The 25,964-nt window shown below is 40.2% G+C and overlaps 1 protein-coding gene across 1 annotated transcript; it reads left to right on the forward strand.

Moving 5' to 3' along the window:
* The first annotated feature begins 492 nt into the window (after positions 1 to 492).
* On the forward strand, positions 493 to 24,039 carry SYNM (synemin). The gene is given in 5 exon segments (XM_035554774.2): positions 493 to 1,170; positions 1,172 to 1,429; positions 7,333 to 7,457; positions 14,873 to 14,946; positions 16,485 to 24,039. Coding segments are annotated over 5 exon segments (4,803 nt in total). The 5' UTR covers positions 493 to 642; the 3' UTR covers positions 20,303 to 24,039.
* Positions 24,040 to 25,964: the final 1,925 nt, after the last annotated feature.

The raw sequence follows: 25,964 nt of genomic DNA on the forward strand, positions 1-25,964 counted from the left end.
CCCCCTACCACCACTGTCAACCACCAAACCATGTCCCCAGGCACCACGTCCAACCTTTCCTTGAACCCCCCCAGGGACGGTGACTCCACCACCTCCCTGGGTGACCCGTCCCAACGCCTGTCAGCGGGATCCTGCTGTGCCCCCAGCCCAGACACGGTGCGGAACCAGGCGGTGGATGTGGGGACACGCTGGCTGCGGGCACTGCTGCTCTGCGTTAGGCCCAGGAAAGGGGGGGGGCACGTATGGTGTGCCAGGGTGAGCTGTGCCACAGGCTCAACCTTGGAGGCTTTCCAGCGGCTCCCACGCCCCAAAACCGGCGTCCTAAACCAGCTTTTGCTGCCTGAGGTGAGCTGGGGCCCAGCACCGGTACGGGTGGACCCCGAGCTGCCCAGCAGGAGCGGGCCGGGCCCGCCAGGGGACGCCGCGGGGCGGCGGAGCGGGGCCGGGGGCGGGGGCGGGCGGCTCCTGGGGGCGGTGCGGGGCCGGGCAGGGCCGGGCCGAGCCGAGCCGAGCCGGGCCGGGGCAGGGCAGAGCAGCGGGCAGCGGCGGGGCCGGGCAGAGCCCCGCGGGGAGGCGGCAGGAGGGGAACGGCGCCGGCAGCCCGGGGACCCGCCGCGGCCCCGAGCCCGCAGGCCGGGCAAGATGTGGCGGCGCTGGGAAGCGGGCTGGGACGAGAAGAGGGAGCTGCAGGAGCTCAACTCCCGGCTACGGCTCTTCGTGGGCCGGGTGCGGGAGCTGGAGGAGGAGAACCGCTTCCTGGCGCGGGAGCTGGCCGAGCTGCGGCAGCAGGAGCTGGTGGGGCTCCGGGTGCCCGAGCAGGAGCTGGGCTGGCTGCGGGTGCAGCTGGAGGAGCTGAGCCGGGCGAAGCTGGAAGCGGAGCTGGAGCGGGACGGGCTGCGGCGGGAGCTGGCCGAGCTGCGGCTGCTGGGCGCAGAGGTGCTGGAGGCGCGGCGCCGCCTGGAGCCGGAGCTGGCCGGGCAGCGGGAGCTGCTGCAGAGGCTGCGGGGCGACTGCGTGGCCCTGGAGGAGCTGCTGCTGCAGCTGCAGGTCGAGCACGGGCAGGTGGCCGAGCGGCAGCGGCGGGAGGCGGTGGAGATGCGGGAGCTGCGGCTTGACCTGGCCGCCCTGCCGCCCCCCTTGTCCGCGCTGAGCCTGGAGGAGCTGGAGGAGGACCTACGAGATGGTGCTCGGCCAGAGCTGCCGGGAGACCCTGCTGCGCTACCAGGAGCAGATCCGGGCGCTGCAGGAGCAGGAGGCGCAGCGCAGCCGGGAGGACCTGGAGCTGCTGCGGGAGGAGGGCCGGCAGTGCCGCCAGCACCTGGAGGAGCTCCGGCGGCAGGGCCAGGAGCTGGTCGGGCTGCAGGAGCGGCTGGAGGAGGAGCTGCTGGCCGGGCAGGACCGCCACAGCGCCGAGGTGGAGGAGTACGAGGTACCGTGGCGGGACCCGGCCCCTTCGCTGCTCCCCCGGAGTCTCCTCCTGCTCTCCCGCTCGCTTTTTGCTTTAGGTCCCGGCCCCTGGTGGGATGTGAGCCCTGGAGCCCCCTAACCCCTGCAGCAGGATTTCCCCGGGCTGGAAGAGGAGGTGGCCCAGCAAGAGCTGGCTGCTGCCAAGCCCATCCCTGGGGGCTGCAGGGAGCCCCCTGCCCTGCTTTAGGGAGAGCCCGCTGCAAAGGGTGGGGGGGCCGCAGGGTGACGGTGACCCTGAGGAGACCCGCTGGTGACAGGTGCTCCCCTCCCGACGTGCCCTCGCCAAGTTCCAAGAGCTGGCTCGCAGCCTTGCCAGGGCCCTGCTCAGGTTGACGCTGGGATGGACGAGCCACGTCCCTGGGCGGTGGGACATGGAGCTTCCCTTCTGCCTGGAGACTTGAGGCTGACCTGTTGGGATCAGAGAAAGGATCCAAATTTACTTTCTGCTTTACATGCACTTCTGGACGTAGAGAAATGCTAGTAGTCCACGCTGTAGTTGAGAAAAGTTAGTCTTTTGAAGACAGGAAGATTTGTTACAGTGCAACAAATTAAGGCTGCGTGGGAATTGTTTGGAGATAAAACTTTAATGTTGTAGATAACTGGTAGCTGTTGCAGGTGGATTTTGGTGGTTTTAAACAGAGTTGTCATAGCGTCTGTAGCTGAGGATTTGTTTGCAGTCAGAATAACGTTTGGCAGCACATATAATCACCCTGTGTGCATGAACAGATCAGCAGATGCCGGGACAACAAAATATCAGTTCATCAGATTTAGGGCAGAGAGCACGTATTAGATCATCCAGACCATCGATCCATTTCCCGAGGGCAACATTTCTTTTGTTCATTGCTAGACCTTTTACTAACACTCTGCTGGAGCTCCGTGTTTGTCCGAACCCTGTGTGTTCGCGGTCCCGTTGGGTCGAACAGCTGTGGCAGGTCATGGAGGTGCTGGCCAGTGGGCGAGGACTGGGACCTGCTGCGGGTCTGCTTTTTGTACACTACTAGTTTGTTTGCGAGTTCTGTAGCTTGCAGATTGCTGTGAACTGAGGCAAATTAGGCATGTAAGAAGTAATCAGAAATGCTTTTAACTTTAATTTTTTTTTCATTTTTTGACAGGATAGTTTATTCTTCCAGTCATGTATACAAACTCTTCCAAAGCTTTAGAAGTTGTATGTAAATCTCTCACTAATTAAATCTATCTATTGGTCAAAGCCAGGTGAAAATGTAAAGAGGAAAAAGAACATTTTTTAACCTTTTTTTTAGGATCATAAGTTTATGTAAATGTACATATACCTACTAATATTTAGTTATTCTGATTTCCAAAATATGTTCTCTTTGCTATCTATATTTGTTATTAGTGATTTAAAATGAAAACGTCACTGACCTTTAATCATCATTGCTTGAACTTAAAGCCTTTATATACAGTGTTATTTTAAAAGGAGCATTTAGTATCACTCGTTATCCACACTACAAATTTTTCTTCTAGAACCAGTCGGACTGGGTGTATTCAGATGCCCAACTCTTTCTTTAAACTCAGGTGTTTTATACCAGTGTGTTGTCTCTGTATCTGCTTGCATTTTTAAAGAATTTTATAGAGAAGACCAAGTGGAGACAGTGCAACACATTTTAGAAGTCAGATAATCAAAATCAATGTATGCCCTGCAGTTGTTTTGTTTCAATACTCAAAACTGGATTGTAATTTTGCTACTAAGATTATAAACTCCTGTCTTTTCAGGAGTGTTACTCTCAGGAGCATCTGGCATGCTTTGTATTTTTACAGGAACAATAGCTAGTAAGTAATAAATAGTAATAAAAGAAAAAACAACAGTGCTTTGATATCCAACTTGAAAACATATGAGCTGTCTCATCTTTATATATATGGATAGATAAAAATATTTGAATTGTAGTGAAAATGACACCATAAGGTTTAAAACTTCTGAACAGTTCCTTATCTAAACTGCCTGGTTTCTAATGGAAAAGGTCTTTTCCAATGGCAAATCTGTTGTATGTGAGAAGGAAAAAGCCTTTCATTCACACCCGGTGAGGAAAAAAAAAAAGAATGTGTAGAAGTAACTTTTTCAGGTTTTATTCTTGTGATCAAAGCTTTTTTTTTTGCCTTTTTTTTCCCCCGTCATTGCTTCTTTTATTGGCAGAAGTATATTTAGCATGGATTTCAAGCTACTCTTTAAAGAGCATCTATTCTGTGGTTATTTATTGGGAAGCGTCACATAGAAATGATATGTATGTACAGATTTTAGTCAAGTGATTATTGTCCATTGCAGCTGCAATAGCAAGTAGATTTATTCATACTTTCCATACATCATTCAGTCGCCTTATATGTCCGTCCTTGTCTCCTGCCCCATCCCTATCCTCGCTAAGGCTTTCAGCAATGTTAAATAGAAATATGTGCTTGGAGTTATAACTCAGCTGAACCCTGCAGGCAGTAAATCACGCATTGTTTGGAACATTTTCACTCATCCTGGATGCCGAGGGATGAAGTCAGTAGATCTTTTATGTCTTACTTCCATAATTTTAGCTGTGTGCTCTGACAATACTCACGCAAAAGCTCCCAGTGATCTGAGTGCCAGTTCTCATATGGAGTGACAGCAGAAGGAAGCCCCGTGTTTTTCAGATGCAAAAAGAGGCCTCAGCTCATCCTGCTGCTTTGGGAAGAGGCAGAAATTCCTCATTAATTCAGTGGGTTTAGGATTAGTTCCCGTGTCAGTGATGCTGGGTGCTCCAGAGAAGAAAACATTTTGTCAAATTAACATATAATATCAATATTTTATGTGCATTTTTTTGTGTGTACCAGTTTGTAGCCAGCTAAGCAGAGAGTGTCAGTTCCTCCCCTTACTGAGCCACTGAGTGAGTTGTGGGATTGGTGAACTGTACCAGATGGAAAGGGCTGGAGTTTGAAACCCTGGTTTCATTCCCTCAGTAGGTACAGTTTGGACAGCCCAAGTACATTCTTTTCCTGCCACTGCCCTTCTAAAATTTTCCCACTGCTGACTGGAAAGGGACATCTGAAGGATGAGTATCACGTATATTCAGTTGTTCAGTCCTGGTAGGACCTCACCAGGACTTGGAGGACAGTTCATGTAGATGAGAAACAAATCTTTGCAAGTTAATCCCTTTGAGGAAACTCCAGTGTGAAGCAAACGTGGCTGCAACAATACAGATTACCTTTGACAAAATGGAAGTTGGTCAGCTTGCAGCCTCCCAAACTTCATACACCTTTTAGCATGCTCGGAAGCATGCTAAAAGACCAATTGTCCTCTGCATCATGTTTAAACATAAGGGAAGGCCAGGCGGTGGCTGTCTGCCATCCAGTCTATACAGTGTCTGCTCCTGCTGGAATGAATTCCTTTGGAGCTGTTGCACAGTTGGCTAAGGTATGTAGCCCCTTATGGTAATCATTAGGACACTGTATTTAACTCAAACTTCTGGATCCCATGTGGGTAGAATCTTGGTGGTTTTTCAAAGTCAGACCTTTGGGGTGAGGAGCCAAAGTTCCTATGCCTTAAGCACAGGCATGCCTATCCCCAGTCTTTTGGAATTGTACCCTTAGTCCAGCATACAGACTCTCTGTATAGGTTCTCCTGGGGCTTCGGCAACACCTATGCATTGTGAAGCTCTTTTTAACATATGCGTGCAGATGTACATTTTAGTCTCTGTTTAATGGGGAGGCAACAAATGCCCAAATCACTTCTTGGATCAGAGCTCTTACCACCTTTGGTAGTCGGTCCCACAGAGATGCAGTCTTTCTTGTCTTTTGGTCCTTTTGCTGACTCTTTTGGTTCTGGCAACATCTTCTCCATTCTTTTTTGATAGCCTTTTCCTTCTAAAAGCAGGGCCTGGCACTTTTCTTCCCTTCTCATCTTGAGATTTTCCATTGTGTCAGTTCTTGAATAGGCCTGTTGCCTCAGAGCTGCTGAAGGTCAGTGGTTCTGCTTGCCATCATGCACGACCACACAGGGTGTTACCTCCACTGCAGGCTGGATGAGTCTGGGGATGGTTGATGGTGTTGTTTTAGATATTATTTGCTATTATTAGCTGCAGATATTATTTGTCTTCTGACATTTAAAAAAAAAAAAAAAGAGTTTAACATACACTGAAGACTGTAGGCAAGGTTTGTCACATCACCTAAGTTTAATACCCAAGCATCAGTGTAATTGTATAGCAACAGCTGCAAATGAAGATGAATGTGTTATAGAGATATACCTACATGTCTGTGAAGATACAGGCAGCTTCCTTCATAAAGCTTTCTTTTTGCTTTAACTTTTAAAAAAGGCCATTAATGTTGGCAATGCCAGCACTTCGCATTCTTAATTCTTAAACCTTACTTCTGCCGAGAGTGTATCATAGTGGCATTAACCAGAGTGGGGAGTCCCCTGCTGTATCTTTGTTTTTATGCTGTTGCTCACGCTGTGATACTTGAACACTTGATGCATAAAAGTGAAGTATTTTGAATTTTTGAAAACTAGACCACTAGTGTCTTGATTTTGCAGTTTGTATTGCAAAGGATTTGTTAAGATGCATCTAATATATGCTGTCATGAATTCCTGTTCAGTGTTGTACGTGTGTATGAGATTTTGTTCAGTAAGTGGCAGTTCGGTGTTCCTGCCTAGTGCAACGTGCTGTGAACCAAATGGAGTCAGGCCTTTGCTGAGATATCCTTTCTGTCTTCCTAGCTCCCAGAACAAGGTGTGATCTATAGCATTTCTGTTAGCATCAGTCTGCTGGCTGAGGAGGACAGATTTGAGTTAGTAGATTATATCCGTAGCAAGGAAACAATTAAGAATCACACTGAGCAGCTAACATCAGTACTTTGAGTTCTGAGTCTGCACTGAACAAGCTCCTTTCAATTATGAGAGGAGGGTTTATTTTCTGGAGATGGGAGTTTGCCCTTCATGTGAGATGTAACACCAGTGATTAGAGTACTCGTGTCCTGCAGTGTTTTTTCAAGAGGAGTCACTTGCCTTGGTCTAAATCAAATCTTACTGTTCTGGTGAATAAGTCTTCGCTGCTTTTTCTGTTGGGTGCAGTTACCCAGTATTTAAAGTTCCATTTAGTGTTTTAGAGTGTGTTCAAATTTAGATCAGTTTGGATACTTTTTCTGCTTATCAGCTTCTGCCTCCATTTTCAAACTTGTTAAAGGAAGGTGGACAGGTTTTTCATCAGTCCTACTCTCATCATTTATAGTCATCATGTAAAGGTGCAAAGTTATTTTTAGGTATCAAGATGAAAATGAGTAATCCCTTCTATGTCTTCTGAGTAGCAGTCAGGAGAATGTTGGGTGGTTTATGAAGCAGGCATCCAAGTACTGTAGAAAACCAGACTGGAAGGAACCTCTGAAGGTTCATCCTTTACCTCCTAGGCACTATGAATATCTCCAGATACTTGAATCCAAAGACTGGCTTGGGTACACATGTCTATGGACCTCAAAATACTAACAAAGAGAAATCAGCCAGGTTGTCTTAACAAAGAAATTGCCAAAATTCCTGATCTCAAGTATGATTTAAACGCGTATACCTAAGCTCTTAAAATGATAAAATAAATCACATTCAAGTCGCATTTATAAAGCAGTGTATTTAGTGTACAGGGCATTTGAATGGGTTTTGCTTAAGTATTCAACTAGCTTCAAAAGGCATAAAGTGAAATCTTAGCATAAAATTCTACTTCAATAATAATGTATATGGGGAGGTCACAGAGTTGATTTGTTCTGTTTTTTGAAGTGATGGAATATGTTGATTTATTGCTCTCTCAGAGTTTGTTTTTGTTTTGTTTAATTAAAACTTAAGTTATTAGGCATGCAAGTGTGACGGATGTTGAAGTTCATTCAAAACTAAAAATCAATATTTCTGTTTAGCGGATAATTGACGCCCTAGAAGAAGAAAAGCAGATCCTGACCATGTCGATCACAGACTACCTGAAGGACTATCAAGAACTACTGCAAGTGAAAGCCGGCCTCATCCTTGAAATTGAAACTTACAGGTAAGAGTTGCGGTCACGCTCAATTGTCTAATCGGAGGTAATTTAAATCCCAGATATGGGAGTCCCACTCATCTTTCCAGCATTTAAAATACCAGCAGTTAACTTTAGAACCTCAGATCTAGACTCCTTGTATGTATTCTAATTTTGTTAGAACAGAGTGAATGGACCCCTGGTAGCAGTTTTTAGCTTGCCATTGGCTTGTTCTGTGATATGGTTACCGTGCCATTTTGTGCTTGATTTTGCAAGCAAGATGACACCCCTTCAGGAGGCTGCTAATACCTGTGAAGTTGTCTGAGGTCTTTGGAAAAACTTGTAAGAATAGTAAAATATTATTTGTTAGTAACACTGATAGGCATTACTAGTGTGCAGAAGTGAATGGAATTTGATCCCTTGAGCAAAACTAACTCTTGTAGTAACCCATTCTATTCTGCTGTCTGTAGAACATGTTAGAGAAGCCAATATAAACTACGGGAATCCTTTTGTACCTTTGTACAAATATATTGGTATGTAAGAAACCTTCTTATTCCTGATCAAGTTGATGTGAATTGTTGATGCTGTATTTGATTACGAGCTGAGGAGCCAATATCTCAAAATTGCAATCAGTAAAACGTGAGGCGGTGTAGCTGCCATCTGTCAACTTACACAGCACACTTCATCATTTAAATATGTCGTCTACTGGCCACTTGCAGCATCAATGTCGGTAGTGAGTTTCCCATTCTTGTTTTGTTTCAATTGCAGAATAGTGGGAAGATCACAGAAAAGTCTGTTTACTAAATCCTGGCTTTCTATATCCTTGGTTTCTTAGGGAAATATGTTTGGGTCAAGAATGAGATATTAACAACCAACTTTTCTGCTAATAAATCCTCAGTACTGTATGTGTGTATTTATATATATACATTTATGTATATATATATATATATATATATATATATAACCACTTAGTAGCTGTGCAGCTGAAAAGCCAGAGTATTTCTCCTGTCCGAACAGTCATGATGTATTGGTTGGCACATGGCATAAAATTGATTCAGAAGGCTAAGAAAAACAAAACCAAAAACATATGGACTGGAGGTAGATACTACTTTTATTTTAAAGATCGTGTTCTGTTCTATAACTTGCACAGTATCTTAAATTTCATGGAGCTATTGATCTTCAAAAAAAGAGAAGTGCAATTCTTACTGAGCTAAGTAATAATATGCAAACATTTAATGTCTTTCCTATCCTTTTTTTTATCCTATCCTTTATCCTAAATACTTTCCTATCCTTTTTAAGGAAGTATGCCTCAGTCATTAGCTCTTTTATATAGTGTGCATTTTTCATATTCAACCTGCGTAAATGTTTAATTGTATTTTAATTGTAAATATTGTATAATAGAAAATTTGAGAAGCTTACAATAGTAACTTCTGAATAGCTTGGTAACAAACTAGAGAGCAAAAGATGTCTGTAGTCCATCAAAAAGTAAAAAGAGTCCCTGCAAGGTGCTTTGAGTATTGTATGCTGTGATGCACAGCCCCAGGCTGGCTCCTGGAAGGGATGCAATCACAAGCAGCGTGTGGGACAAGTTCTTTGCTATAAATTGGTGAGAAATGGTACCTGGATGTTTTGTTGGTTGAGTGGGATCGCAGTGATCCTTGGAAAGCCAGTAGTGTCTACAGCATCACTAGTGGGAGAGGCAGACTCTGGAAAAGGTAGCCAATAGTGATCCTTATCTGTGTGCACTGTTACTTTTGCCAAAAAATATGATTTGTCTAAACTTAATCCCATTTGTGATGTTGACTACTTCTGGTTTCACTTAAACTTTCCCCTTTTGGTTTATTCATCTGCAAAATGGGCTTAGCACTTTCACAATAACAGAAGTTTCAGAATTGATTCAATGATTAGTATTCAGCTAGAATTGGGAATGATAATGCCCAGATGTTTGGCTGTTTTGACACATTCTTAGTGAATAAGTGAACCATCAGTGTTTCGGCTTTGCCTTGAAAGCCTAGGAAATTCTGGAACTTCTCCAGAGGTTTTATCACTGATTATCTGAACATTATTGGTTTGTCTAAGGATTCCCAGCCCTTGATAACAGAGAACAATCCATCTGCAGCACGTGGTTGTTGTCCAGTTGAGATGCTTTCTCAACGTGTAGGGTTTCTTCATCTGTTTGTAGTGAATGTAACTGGTATCACTGATAGTCTTGGCAAGGCAGACTTCAGTGGACAAATGAGTATCTATCCACTGGAAAAGATCTGGAGATGAATACAGAGAAATGGGCAGTTCAGATCAGAAAAACAAACAAACAAAAAACACACAAAAAACTAATGCTTGCAAACAAAATTCTTCTAAAATCTCAGAAGCTGGAAAGCATTTTTTTATTTGTTTTACACGTATGCAGTTTTACCTTTTTTTTTATTTGTTTTGTTTTCCTCCCCTCACTTAAGAAAATAATGCCTTCCCTACTGGATGGCCTTTATCAGCTCTGCTGTCAGAGGGTAAAAGCATGGATCCAGTTAGTAAGCTGCTTAGTAAGACAATTCTGGAGTGCTGATCTGTACTTTGAAATCCAGTCTTTCTGCCAGGCCTTTTAATCTGTGATACCCATGGCACATGAAACCAGCTTCCATTCATTTTGACATATACCCTTGCTTATGCGTATTGGAAACGAAAGGCACCTATTCAGGCTCAATTCAACATCCTGAAGTTTCCGTGAAGGTTTAGGCAGTTCCTTGCTTCTTGGCATTATAGGTTAAGGGTGTGGTGTCTGGTCTACTTCTTGGAGCTGTCTTTGTACCTCCCACCTATATTTTCCCTTTGTTTTACAACTCCTACAGGTCCCTTTTTAAAGCTAGTTCTTTCCATTAGTCAGTGCTGCTTCTGAACTGGCAAGAAGGTTCCCTGTTGCAAGGAACACCCTTCCCCAAGGACCAAGTGTACTTCCTCTAGGATTCTGCTCAGACTTTCTGCTCTGGGCGCTGAGGCCCACTCAGGAAGTGAAATCTTGTATGGTTTTATAAAGTTATGCCTCATGGAAATATTCATTCCCAATCCTTTTTCTCCAATGCTTAGTAAATGTTTATCAAGCGCCTTTTGATTTTGGTCTGTGTTCTTGGAAACCTGCAAAACCACAACTACTTAAACTATCCTGAGTTTTATTTCCAGAAAGAAGCGGTGAACTATTCACTGTTTAAGACTCTAAAATTAAAAGCAGGTAGAAAACAAGCTTAAGGTTTCTCCCTAAATCTCCCTAAACTGTATTGTTGTTGAAATATTTTATTTTGAAATCTTAGTGTCACACAAATGTTCTGTTCTAGGCTATCACCCTGCATTTTGGAGCAGTGGAGCCTACAAAGCATGTTTTTTTGGTCATGGTCATTGTCAAGACCTCCTAAAAAACTTGTCAGGCCTACTTTCTAATCTTTCTTAGGGTGGTTTCCTCCATCAGCACTTCTTCTGAACCTTTCAATCCTACCTCTCATGAAATCATCGCCAACATTAAGGCCTCCTCAGCTCTTCACCATAGCTTCTCCAGTCACTTGCATTACTGTCTGTTTACAACTTGTGCCATCCAATACCTTGTATTTGTCTTTGTTTTCTTTCCTGGAGAATATTCTGAGCCTTTCATGTCCAAGGATTTTCATGTGCAGTCAGTCACCTGATATTCTTCGCACAGTCCTTGTTCTCTCATCCCACGATGGAAACGAGATGTGTGGGATTGGCCTTTACCCCCTAAAAATGCTTCCCCCATTCCGTTTCCCAGAGAGTGTTTTTTTTGTTTTGTTTTTCTCCACTCCTTCTCAAATACCTGGGGTGGAGAGGAGTTTTTGTGGCCTGTTGACTAACTACCCCCATCTCAGGTTTCTGTAACCGTTTCTGTAACTGAGACAGAGCAAGCTATTGCTGTTGTGAATGACCACGATAACATTTGTGTGGCATCATTTTACATTTGGTAACTGCTTTCTTCCCACCCCAGCCAGTTTATCTCATCCACCTGCTCTCCTGGACTAATTTTTTATCATCCAGCACACAGCAGGTCTTTAGGTTGGCCACCATGTAGCTGCTTACCTTAGATAAATGGTATTAATAATGAGACGAGTTAAAGGTGCAGTTGTAGTATTTTCTGTCAACGCTTAAACTAAGTCTTAGCACAGCGTGGATATATCTCATGTGGGGTCTGACTTCAAGGAAGTGGCTGGCAGTTATTTTTTAGAAGAGTGCTGCTTGGAAGAATTTGTTGTTGTTGTTATTACTGTAAATACTTAGAAGTTTATACAGTTAAGATTAATCTATTATTCAGGTTTAAAATGAGGTTTAAACAGTCCTTACCACAAAGAGCTTATGACTTAAAGTTAGTATTAAGAAGATATGCAAAGGAACAGAGAAGCAAAATGCCCTGCATAAACTAAAGCAATGGTGAAGCTGATGAACAGAACCTGACTTTGCTGGCTTCCCAACAAGTGCTCAGCACATTGCACTGCAGTTTCTTATGCTGGCTTATTAAATTAAAGTCAGTTTAATATTTTCTTGTTTACCTGATAAACTTGAAGAAATGCATTATGAACTGTGTACAGTAGAACACTGTCCAGTTTTAGAGAGGTTTCATGAAGTTTTGCCTTTCATTTTCAATTACAACATATTTTCAGTAGTAATATTTCAGCTCCAGCTTTTCTGTGTGCTGTTGCCCTTTGCCATATACAGTTACCTCTTGGAACTTATTTTTAGTGACTTCATACGTTGCTGCAGCAACTGAACAACTGTTGTTTTAACAGCAGCCAGAAATCCTTAGTCAAACTACCCACATTCCTAGTTTCCTTCATCATGCTTAACGCTTTCATTGCCAGCTCCTTGGTACTGTTCTGTAATGCCACCAACTTTTCTAGCAAGTCTTTCAGAACAAATTTTTTGGCATCCATTAACTTCATCAGATAAGATGTTTGCTCTTGGGAACGTTCTCTAGAAGTGCTGAAGTGATTTAATTCCTAGCAAGCCTCTCTTAACATGCACAAAGACAAGTTGCTTTTACTTTGGTTTTACCTAATAAAGGATGTCCTAGAGTTGAATTGACCAACAAACTACAAGTAAAAGCGTTCATCTGAGCCTGTTCAAGGGGGAAAGTAGCCTGTAAATAATGTTAGGTAATTGTAATCTGTCTTTTCTTCTGAATCTAGGCAAATTCATGGTTGCAAAGAACAAAATTGCAAATGATCTTTGCTGGTGCAGCATCGCTCTACTGGATCTAGGAGCAGTCAGAAACCAAAAGAAGCATACAATGTCCAAAGTGATTAGTCATGTCATGTAAAATCTACAGGTGTCTAATCTAAAATGTCTGCATTATTCATTTTTCTAGAAATGCCCAGCAAATGTGTTTATCCCAAAATCTTCACGTACTTTCAGCTCCCCCCAGGGAGTCAGAAGCCTCAGCTATCACAGTCCTCCAGCCTCCCTCTTGACAACTTTCACGTTGCGGCTCTGTGTTATCAGTGCAAACCATCTGGCATTTCCAAAACTGGAAATGATGAAACAGTTACCTCGGCAGTAGAAGCGACTATAAGAACACCGGAGTACCATGCTGATTATTGCATTCAGTTGCATATTTAAAGAACCTGCCGTAGGATTTTTAGGCTGCTGCACCACAACGCAGCAGTTTAGCACTATTTCAGGGTATAGCATAGCTCATACCTCAGCAAAAGTGGAAAAGGGACACTTTTTTTTCCTCTTTTCTTGAAGAGCAGCTGGACATACTTCATGTCAGACTGTACAAGCATATGGGTAGCAGGAGTGAAGAAAGCGCACACAAATTTCCAGAGAATTTACCAGGAATTCTGACATCCAGTCTTATCAGACCACCATATCTAACAATTCCAGGACTGAATAAGATGTCACCCAGGCATCTATTTTTTGTACTTGGTAAATAGAAGAAGACAGTTTTATTTTTATAGGGCAGTTTGGTAATTACAGAGAATGGACTTAGTCCTTTTTCCCCCCAAGGGGACATAAGTATGTTGTGTGTCTGTATGAATTTTCTTAATGTAGAACAGTTAATTCTGAAAATGTTCTGCCCCTCAGCTTTGCTAATATCTCTGGGAAATGTACCTCTGGAGTATTTTCCACTGCTGTAGAAAGAAGAAAATGGAGGGTAGCAAGTTATTTAGGAATTGAGCGAGGCTGTGGCTGCTGTCAGGTTGTTCTTGAGGAGAGGTGTTGCCTTTGCTCCTGCATGCTGTATAGGGAACAATGTTTGGCATAAAGGTAGGATAGCAATAGACTGGGTGCAGTGTCTCCTAGAACAGATGATGTGTGCCAGCAGCACAGAAGAGGCAACCTAACGGTTCCCTTTCTGTGAGTTAGCACACTGAAAGTAGGTAATAGGCAAAACTAGGGAGCAGATTATCAGCAGTTGTTCCCTGCTGGATCTTTTATCCAGGCTCTTTTGCTTGTAATGATATAATCTCCATAAAAGTAAACAATTTAGTTTGTCCTGTCCATTTCTGAAAAAGTGCACCTGAGCTAATATGATGTCTGGGTTGGTCAACATGAGGAAGCCTTGACCACAAGGCTTGTGGAAGTGGCAGCTTCCTGGAACTGTTAGAGAGGTGCAGCAGCAAACAAATAGATGGAAGGCTGATGAACACAGGAGACAAAGAGAGGTGCCACTAAAAGAAACCGAGCAGTTTCTATCACAACTTTTTTTTCCAAGTTCTGTGCTGTAAAATATGTTGTGTTGATTTCAGATAGAATAAGATCAAAGAATAGTTACTTCAATGCAATTTAAAACTGTAAGCTGTTTCCTCCAGCACTAGCCAGCATTTGACAGCAGTAGTAATACTTTTCTTCCCTTTTCATTTGGAAAGGATAGAAATTAGAAATCCTGGGTGTAGCAGTTCCCTTATATATCATCTGCACCACTTTTAGTACTATATTACCAGCAGGAAAGCTGCTGATTATTTACTTGCTAATATTTTCTCATCTTTGCCTTTTCGTTATAAAACACTTCCATGTGTTTCTCTGAAAAAGCTTTACTGAATATTTGCTAAGTTTTGTTTGGCTTCATTTTTTTCCTAGCTCTCTTATAAGACCATCATTCTGGAAAATTTTGCAAGCTTCTGTGATTCCATAGTGGAAATTGGTGGATCTTGCCCACTTCAAGAAGTAGTATATTGACTAATTTGGAAGTTTTAACGTAAAACTGTATGGTTTCTTTGCAATAACCTACTGTAAGATTATTGTAATGTTCTGAAGAATTGGACTCAGTAAACTAAGAATCTGGAAGAAGCTAAAGATTTCTCATTCCCACTGATAAAAATATGGGATGTGAAAAACACTCAGGATCTGACCTACCTGCAGAATAATTATTTCAGTTTCTAAGACTTATACATTTTAAATATTATGATTATTCTTCCCAATATTTGATGGAATGCATTCTATGTGTTTTGCAGAGCTTTGTTGGAAGGGGAGAGCAACCAGTGGATTATTACATGGAGAGATCAGCTTGCAGGGCGATTGCCTCAAGGTAAAAAATTACTATTAAAAATGAAAGTTGAATGAAATTAAATATAACTGGAAACTATTGCATTACGGTGTTTCTGAAGTATACGTTTTACCAGTGTACAGCAAAGTGAATATTGAGTCAGTTTTGAGTTTCAGTATTTTAAATCAACATAGTGCTATGCTATATGAGATAACTTATAAAATCATGAATCAGGTGGAAAAGGTAAGCAGGAAGTCATGTTTTGTAGCTCTAATAGAAAAATAGCTCTAAAAGCAAAGCTTTTGGATGCACGTAGCTCTGAAGAGAGTTTTGAAATATGGAGCAAGAGGTATTTAACAAAACTTAGTTAAAACCTTGGCATTCATTATCACGAGATATTGTGAGTGTTAATAAGTTTACGTGGGTTTAAAGAGAACTTTAAACAGAGTAACGAAAGAAAAATCCAAGACTTACTAAACATAAAGATACCATTTCTATCTTAGGAGCTGCAAATCTCTGGAGGCTGTGAGAGTATACCAGGGAAGTATCACTATTTACTTGCCCTGTTCTTATACTCTTCCCTATGTATCTACTGTTGGTCACTGAAAACAGGACACTAGATGACAGGACACGATATGGACCTTTGATCTGACTGTGATGGCCACTCTCCACTCTCATGAATTAGTCTAGATAATACGCCTGAGTTTTATCTTAAGTGTTATCTTAAAATCATCAGACTATCATAGGCAGTAGTCCCAGAAGAGGCTTGAAGGCTGTATCTGTAGCAGCAAATTAAACAGAGTCGGGCCTAGGCCGAAACACTCGCATACGTTTGCGTGTGGTGTTAAATTGTTAGCAGTGCCCCGGCACAGTTTGATCTGGACTAGCTGGTCCTTCTGCAGACAATGCTCAGGTGTGTTCAGTGGTTACCGCAGACCAGGATGCACTACAAAAGTCAGAGCAGATGTGGCTAGCTTTTTAGGAATAGTAAATTTGAGTCAGTCTTAGAGCCAGGCAATGCTTCCTGGTCCATTTTATTAGCTTACGCAGATATGGCCTAAGAGGTTCTTTATTACTCTCTTTTGTTGTAGTTTGTTGTATCTTGTGGCAACAGAGAGTTGTATTTGTGTTGTCAATTTCTGCAGATATGCCATTCATTCTTCATAGAAACTGAACAGCTTCAGGCCACTTTGACTAACAAAGCAAAAAAAAAAAAAAAAGCGTGGGATATTAGCAGACATTGTTTAATAAGAAGTTTTAAATGTAAACGAACCTTAATATGAATTTGAAATGTGTAATTCTTAAGTAAATATCATAAAAACCAGTAGATTACAAAACATAAAATTAGCAAGCACTTGCAACTTAGTAAAAAGCTTTGCTTTCAGCTTTAATATATTTTATACATAGACATAATTATCATGCAAAACCTACAGGAATGCCTTGCCAAAGTTTGACAGAAAATGAAGAGGCATTGTTTCTTTCAGAATTCTAATATTACATTTCCTAGTTCTCTATATTTTATATTCTTTTTAGATACAAGCCATTATTTTAATGTTTGGTCACCTATACTCTTTTTGCAGATATTATAAACACTTCATATAACTACACAGATATTTACTCTGCTTATCAAGAAAGAAATAAAAATCAAGCTTCACCAGCTATCAGGATCACTGATACAAGATATAGAATACCTGCAGCAAGTATAAGCAGTTCTGCACACTATTCAGCTCAATCAACACAGGCTGGATCACAGACATCAGCGAGTGGAAAAGCTTTTGGAAGAGATGTACTTGGTTCAATATATCGCCCTTCGACAACTGTTAGAACGGATGAAAGGATTGTGACAGATCACAAAGAATTAAGAGCGTTTACTCCATCCTACAGCAGCTGGAGAAACACTGAGATGCAGCAAAAGACAATACCAGAAAGAAAGAAAACAGAAGTTACAGCTTCATCCACAGTATCTTTTTCAAAACAATCAGCACACACTGAAAGATCAGACAAGGACAACAAAGCTGACAAAAAGCCAGAGATTACTGAAAATATAAGAACAAAGCCAAGCTTCACTAAATTTCCAATTTATGAGCTGAATACCAATTTTAAACCATCTACATATGAAGAAACCATAACCGAAACTCGGACCACGGTTAAAGAAAAAAGAGAAGGTAGCAAACCAACTGAGGAAAAAATATCTCTGCTGAAAGAAAAAGATAAGCTGGAGAAACAAACAAAGGAGGAGAAAAAGAAGACAGATGAGAAGACTTTCATACAAGAAAGAAGTGCTGATTTTGGAAGGAGGACTGAGACAAAAACAGGCGTAGAACAGAGAAAATATGTCCGTGAGGAAGTCATTAATCAGAAGGTAACAGGGGCTGATAGTTCTAATGCAAGAACTCTGAAAAGCGAATCAACCAAAAAAGATACAGACGTATCCAGAAGCAAAGATGTCATTGAGATACCCATCACTCTTGAAACGCCTGCTCCTGACAAAGTATCTCAGAAGAATAAAGAAGACATAAGGTTTCAAGGTTTTAAAACTTCCACAGATGACCATGTAACCAAGCCTGCTGAAATTCACGAAGTCAATGTTACAGAATCTAGTCTGAAAGATGAAGAGAGAATTAGTGACAGAAGTCATAAAACGGGAACTCTGTCAACTGAAAATATTGCAGAAAATATTGTTGCTGACATTCTTAAAAGTTTTACACAGTCTTCTAGTTCCCAAATATCAACAGACACAAAAGTCACCTATTTCAATAAGCAAGAACAACCAGATGATGGGAAAATAAAGACTAAGACCACAGTGCAATCTCGCGTTCAGGAGAAGATAGATATTTCTGATGAAGCTGACCTAGGAAGTCTTTCAAACCAGGATGTTAGAAAAGTGATTCGAGAGGGCATTGAGGGAACTCCCTCCAAACAGAAGATAGAAGATATAGTACATCAGGGCCTGAAAGGAAGTGAGGGCAAAAAGAATTTGTCTGTTAATGTAGAGATTGTAGAGGAACCACTAGATTACGCCGCTGATGAAAGGACTGATTTTTCAACACCCTTTGAAGTAGAAGAAGTGGAAGATACATTCCCTGAGAGAGAGAAGCGCTATGGTGATGAGGAACAAACCGTAACATTTACACATGAAGATCTTAAAAAGAAGAAACAACGCCACGAGAGCTTCACTCATGTGGAGGAAGTCACCGAGGAAGATGACTCACCTATTGAACAAAAATATTTTGTATCTGTTCCCGATGATCATCCTATTATTAATGAAAAAGATGATGACTCAGTATATGGGCAAATACATATAGAAGAAGAATCAACTATTAAGTATTCTTGGCAAGATGAATTCTTGCAAGGCACACAAAGTAAGAGGGATGAAGTTGTAAGCTCTACGGAAGAAACATATCGAGTGGTAGGAGAGGAAGCAAGTGCCCATATTTTAAAAACAGAGCATCCCAAAGCCGGAACATCCCATGTTGAATCTGTTGTTATTGAAAAAGAAATAAAAATACCCCAAGAATTTCAGACTTCAATAAAGGGTCTTTTATCAAAGGAAGCTAAGGACCCTAAACATCACTTGAAGGAAGCTTTGGAGCAGTTGGAAGGCAGTCTCCCAGAAAGTGTGAAAGAAGAGCTGTCTGCATTAACAAAAGAAAATCAAGCTGACTCTAGTAGCTTAGAATTTGATATCAAAAAAGTTGACAAAACAGATGAGGGAGGCTCGGTGACAATTGTTGCTGAAGTCAATCTATCTCAGACCCTTAATGCTGATGAGTTTGATGTAGCTCAGCTTGGTGAAGTAATTGCAGGTGAGAGGGAGAAGACAAGATTGCACTCTGTGAAAAAAGAGAGCTCAGAGAGAGTTGTTGATGGTAAAAGCGATATAGAAATAGATGTTTCTTCACGTAGTGATAAATACACTCCTTTGGCTGATCAAGAAGTCTACAGTTCATCCACAGTGAGGAGGAGTGGTGGCACAGGCTATCATACCACTCAGAAAGTTACTTATGATGGTTCAGTTTTGGAAACTGCAGATTTTGGAGAAGTCTCCCACTCACCAGAATCAACTGATGAGAGCAAATCCATCAGGCGTATTAGAGTTGGTCCAACAGAAGTCCAGAGATTTGAGCAGATCATATATGAACAGCCTGGTTCTGAAACATTCGGGCTCAGTGCTACGGAAGATGTTGTTCAGACAGAAGGCTCATCAGAGATGAGCCGGTCTGTGAGGCATTTTAAGCTTGGTCCTAAAGAAATCCAAACCACAGAAGAAGTAATTTTTAGAAGCCCCAGTACTACAACTATTGAAGAGATTGATTCTGGAAATATTTCCCAGCAGAATTTTTCATCAGATTTCAGCAGGTCCACAAGACAGGTTACAGTAGGATCAAGGCAAGTAACTGAAGAAATGTCTTTTGGAGAGCCTGTTTCAGGCTCCCTGGAGCTCAATAGCTCGGAGAATCTTTCTCAGACAGAAGGGTCTGTGGATGTCAGATCAGCAAGGCACTTCAGATTAGGTCCAAAAGAGATTCATACAGAACAAGTTATCTTTGAAGGACCAATCTCTGGTAAAGTGGAGGTCAGTGACGCCAGAGACTTCTCACAGACAGAAAGTTCAGTGAGACACATTCAGTTAGGTCCCAAAGAGTTTATGACAGCTGAAAAAATCATCTACCAGGGCCCCATCACTGAGCACATAGAAATCAGTGAAGTGGGAGACGGAACTCTTTCAGAAGGCTCGGTAAAGCATTTTAGACTAGGTCAGACAGGAGTTAAAACCACTGAGCGTATCATATATCAGGGCTCCCTTTCTGAAATCCCAGAGTTTATTAATAAAGGAGGACATCTTTCAGAGACTGAAGGTAGTTCAGATATCAATACATCTTTCAGGCATGTTAAAATAAGTCCTGGGGAAACTCACACTGAGCAAATAGTTTTTACAAGACCCATTTCTGAAACACTGGAAGATCTTTCACATACAGAAGAGTCATCTGAGAGCGGTAGGTCCGTAAAGCATTTTAAAGTAGGATCCAAAGAAACATCTTTTACTTTTCAAATGGATGTTTCCAATATGGGTGGAGCATCTACAGTGGCAAGTGGGGAACAGCAAGCAACGATGCTCATATCTAATAAGCAAGACCCTTCTTTTAATCAGTCACAGATTACAGTTGAAAGTGACCACACTGTAGAAAATGAAAGTAAAAGAAGTGGTTATATTCTCTCCAGTTTTTCCCAAGGTCATGGTGAAAAGGTAGTGGAGGAGTCTGCTTTTGATAAAACTGTACAATTGCAAAGAATGGTAGACCAAAGGTCAGTTATTTCAGATGAAAAGAAAGTTGCTCTTCTCTATCTGGACCATGAGGAGGAAGATGATGATGAGAATGATGGACAGTGGTTCTGAAAGGACACTTTAATGAAGTCTACTTGGTAATTTGCTTATACAGGTTGTGATTATCCTTTTTTTTTTTAAACAGGAAAAAAAAGGGATGGGGAGACATTCAATCTGTTTAGATACTAATAGTGGACTGAGAAGTATTGAATCTTAAGCCTTTGCCTATTCAGCACACTTTTTACTTTACTGGAAATTTTATTTTTGGGAGAAATCATGCTGTTAATGTGTTTTTCCCCAGATGTGTTTCCAGTGACTTGAGATTTTTCCACCCGTAGAGACAGAAATTTACTAGTGGGGAATTGAAAGGATTGTAATTTTGTTTGTTTTATAGCAGGTTAATTAACAAGTGTGTATTTGAATAGGATTTTTCAGTTTTTGAATACTATATTCTTCTTGGTTACTAAAATATTCAACAATTCTCTCTTAAGCTACTAACCACAAATATAAGAGGTCATAAGACTAATGAAAGTGGTAGGTAGCTGGTTTTCAGTTCTATTTCTGTGTACTTGTATGCGATATCTAATGAAATCATTGTAAGATAAGATAAAATTACTACATCTATAACAACTAAAAAAAATTCTTAGGATGAAACTATGCACAGCAAGAAATGACAAAAATGGTGTTATTTGTGTAGCTACAATGTAATGCAAAAAAAAAAAACAAAAAACAAGAGGTAACGCTGAAGCAAGAATTTCTCGTGATACTCCTAGTGAGAAATACTGATTTTATGGTTGCAGAGTACGTTTAATATTTTTGAAAAATCCAATTTAAAAAATAAGCTAGATAGTATTTCCACTGATGTAAGGAGAAGAACTCTTTACAGCTTCAGTGTCTACACACATTAACAACATCAAGTTATTTTGCAGTATATTGGTTACCTTGACACGAGGTATTGCTAAGGATAAGAGCGAAGTGTTAAACATTACATAGTGCATAATTTCATAACAGTGGAATTAGCTGATACGTTTTCCGTTCTGAAGAAAAAATGTAAAAATTATATTGATCACGTCTATGATCATCACGTGTCAGGTAATTTCCAGATAATCCTTTCTTTGTTTACAAATGAGATGTCCTTTTTTTCGTAGCCCAACCTGAGATTTTAATTCCCCCCCCGCTTTTTTTTTTTTTTCCTTTTTATGGTTATAACATTTTTCTCAGGCCAAAGTTGGTTTCTACTTAAACCATTTGAAAATAGGCTAATTCACTTGGATTGCACATGGGTTAAGTGAAGGATATAATTCAGTTTTACAATTGCAATTCAGTGACTTCAAAGTCCGGATCAGAAGCCAGAACCAGTAACTGTACTGAACTGTGCAGTGATAGCAGAAACAAAAATAGCAGCGAAAATATTTTTGTCACTGGGGTAAGAAGATACGATACTGGACACATACAAGAAATATGAATCATAGAGAAATGAAAAGCTGCTATATTTGCTATATTCACATGCACACACGCACATTCACTCACTCACTCTCTCACACTTTCTCTGCAGAGCATACACACCCGTATCCGGATGGCTGTGGTGTGCCGGTCTGGTAGTCTCAGAATTATTTTCCTGTGGTTCTGTAAACATAGTTCTGTGTGTGCTAACCCAGATTAGAATCTAGTGAAACTATCTTAGTCTGGCATGGATATTCACTTTTCAGATTCTTTAATATTAACAGAAGCTAGATTTTTCGAAACTGACTGCTACTTTATAATATGAATGTAAATGCAAAGCTAAGGAGAAGCTACATGCTGACTGACATATCATTCTGTTCCAGATATGGGACAGATTAATCGTTGTGTGCCTTAGTAACTAAATTTAAAGCTGTATAAAGTATATTTAAGCTGTTATCAGTGTTCCAAAGACAAACTCAGGAGGTTTGTCTGCATTACAAAGTTTTCTGTATATTTTCCTGGCTTTATATAAATGCAACAGCACGAGTGCCAGTGTTGGTTAGGATTGGATATTTTTTCAGTTACATATTATGAAATCATTTGTTGAAATTGGCTGTGTAACACACAGCTGGAAAACGAATAGGAAACTGAGGTGTGTAGGAGCACTAAAGGCATGTATGCTGAGCTTATTTATACCATTCACTGTGTAATAATAATAATATTTTTTAAAATTATTCATACGTGCTTATAAAAGATCCTGTGCTTCTATTTATAAATAGGATGTTATTAATTGTCATACTTCTAATATCATCCTATACTTTTGTTTCCTTAGCTGACCATCTACTTTTTAAAAATGGTAACATGTTTATTTTAATAATATCATATAAACCAGAATTTTCCAGCTACATGCATAACCGTAAGCAAGCAAATTCTGTACTTCAGGTAGTAAATAACTAAATAAAGAAATGAGTCAGGTCTATAATAAGCAACAGAGTTTAAAAAAAAATAATAATAATAATAAAAAGCGTTAATATTCTCAAAGTTTGATTCTAACCTATAACTTAAACATTTTCTGTAAAATAAATCTAAGAATATCTGCAGAGAATGTATTTTGTAATCAACAAAAAGCTACTTACAAGGTCAATCCTATTTATTGATACCTTGTAGATGCTTTGACAGACATTCTCCTTAAGAACAACTCTACCAACACTCCATTGTGTTTATCTTCACCTGCTCAGCAGATTATGTCAACTGAAGGAATAAGTCAGTAAGGAGCATATAAATCACAAAACAAGGTGTCTCTAGTATTGCAGGAGGGGAAAAAAAAAAAAAGTATTTCCATTGAGGCAATAACACCTCTTTAAAAATTCCTATTAATATCACTGTCAGGTATAGTAGATTATACCAAGATATAGTACTAGTTTGATTGTCTGGAGAGACAAATTTCTTTAGTGTACTTTCTTTAGTTCCATTTAAGATCAGGATTTTAGTGAGCTGTTGGAAAGTTAGTTTAGTCTAGGGAATTGTCAATGTACATTAGCATAACATTTGAATACATGCACAGTTCCTTTGCAAGAATACTTTCAGGCTGTGAAAACAAAGAAATCTTATACCTATGAAGAAACATGTATGGATTGTATAAGTTTTAAAAACTTTTATATAAGCAGCCAATTTTCCATTTAGCTCTCATTAATCTGAGACATTTTGACACCATGACAGCTTTTGGATAACACTACCTCCAGGCAACAAAACGTAGTTAGGTAGACAATCACATCCTGCAAGCCTAATAGTTACATTTGCAGAATCAGGGCCATAGGTTACTAGTAAGAGCAAATATACCTTACTGTGTAATGTACTAACTCACCCTATATAATCACTTTCTGCATAAGTATTATAACATGGCTGAAAGGATTGGTGATATAACCTCGGTCAGCATGCGCTTCTGAAGCTTGCTTATATAAGCTGTGCTTTTCATTAAATACAAAAAAGAATTTTTATGCTGTTCGGATTAGGAAAAAAGCTTTTAAAATAATGATTACTAATTTGGGGGGTAAAAACTATGTATTTATATGCTGAAATAGATCAGGAGTGGGGGCACTCTTTTCTAAATGTGTAAACCACTGGTCTAGGAATCAAATCTAGAAAGATGTGTGAGAGATCTAGAACTCTGTATTGACTGTTTGTGAATAGCAGGTGTTTAAAAAGACGGTAAGAATGTTGAAACTGGGTTGTTGATGTCAGCTGTATGAGACTGCAGGCAGCTTGTGTTTTGGTTACTTGCAATGAAACTGCATTTTTGTGGTGGTATAAGCTTTGTGATTTTACACTTTTTCACTCTTGAGTATTAAACAATCAAAATCAATGGAGATGTTTCTGTTTCTTCCTGTCTGATATTTTTAAGGCTGCATTGCCCCCCCCCCCAAAAAAAAAAAGGAATTTGCATTTATAAATATCTTGTTCTAAGGTCTCTCAGACTGATGAGTTCATTTCAGTCCAAAGAATGAATATAATTTTTATTTCCAGCACAGCCATTCCTCTTTCACATCGATAATAGAAAGGATGGGAAAACATAGCATATTCTTTATAGCAACTACACATAACATGCGGGGACAAGCAGTGGTTCTTGAGTTCAACAGCTGGTAGCAGGAGAGGAAGAGGCTAAAACAACACAGAAAATGGAAATCGTAGAGTTTCCAGCTTTATAACTTGACCAAGTACTAACTTTTACCCTTTTCCAGCAAAAGAAAATCTTTTTATGCATGCTTAGACTTTTAATGGCGAAGAGATGTGTGTTTTTGTTTGTTAGTTTGCTAGTTTGTTGTGTTTTTTTTTTTACAGTACCACTCTATATGCTCTAAAGCTTATTTTTCTCTTTAGCCACATACTTTAATTGTAATGAAGTAAAATATAAGGCCTTTAACCCAGTTTTATGTTGGTAGAAGAAATGGGTCATAATGAATTTTGTGTGTGTGAAAGTGAGATTTTGTTAAGAGATCAGCTAGTTTTATCCCATTGAAAAAAATCCATGGTTCTCCATTTCTCCAAAAACATGAAAAAAGTATCTGAAGTTAGTGACAAAACACAGCATATTTTGAAGATGGTTAAATGATCAGCAGCATAGTGTCCGCTGAAACTGGCCTCCGTCAGAAATATGTTTTCAGCGTTCATCTACGAAGTTAAGAGGTATTGCTGCTTAAACCATCAGTTAGGAAGATCTGATTTCTCTGAAACTCGAAGCGTGGCTCTGAATAGCAAGGAATGGCTCTCATGGTGGATTGGTGTTGATACACTAGTTAAGATTTCTTTTCAGTTTCCTGTTTTTGACACACTTGTCAGTTGTGATGACACTTCAAAGATGCAATGAAGATAGGGTGTTAAATTCTATAAAGGAGTACTTGAAATTAAATGAGGAAAAAAAAGGTATTTATTCGTACTCCAAATTTTGAACAGTTTCAAAGGTGAAACTGACTTTTGTTTCCCTGTAACAAAACATGAGCACAACAGAGAGCAACATGCCCAGCACATGAGGAAAGGTTTTTTGCAGCTAGGAAAAACTCTGTTTTTTGAATGGTGCTAACTTCAGCAGCCGTTATTATCTCAGTTTATCACAAACCATGATCCTGTTTTTATTTTTCATTCCTAAATCATGCTGTGAATTTGCTGTGGTAGGGATTTACAGCTGGAGTCAAGCCTACAGACTCTTTTTTTTTTTTTTTTTTTTCAAGTGAGAAAGTTATGAGATGCTGAACGCTGATACTAGGCAGAATTTGCTTCGGGTTTTATAGATTTGATAGGAAAAACTATATGCTTGAACCAAAATGCCTCTGAAAGGATAAAATTTCTACTTTCCATTTAGTTTTATAGTTCATCCTACAATAAAAAAAGTGCCTTGAATAGATCAGAAAACTAAAGGTATAGAAGAAGGTAATAAGTTGATTTGAAGTCCAGAGGCAGCTATGTCTGCCTGAATTTTACTTTGATTTTACTTCTTCTGTACTGAATTTCAGTGCATTTTCTTTTTCTTTTTTTTTTTTACAAAAGGAGGTAGAAAGACAGTGACTAATATTTTGAAAAGACAAAGTGTAAGACATATGCTTATTTGCATTAATTTTTCCTGTACTTACCTATGCAAGCAGTCTCTCCTCAAAGAAATTAATTTTTATTCAGTATTTCATGCAAAGAAGGGACATTGGGTCTTCATGATGAATAAGAGAAATGGAACAAATACAGTCATCTTTGTTAAGAAAGAAAAGCCTGTCTTGTACTGGCCTTGTTTCCTGATATTAATGTT

Source organism: Cygnus atratus, chromosome 11 (genome assembly GCF_013377495.2).
Source record: "Cygnus atratus isolate AKBS03 ecotype Queensland, Australia chromosome 11, CAtr_DNAZoo_HiC_assembly, whole genome shotgun sequence".
Lineage (NCBI taxonomy): Eukaryota > Metazoa > Chordata > Aves > Anseriformes > Anatidae > Cygnus > Cygnus atratus.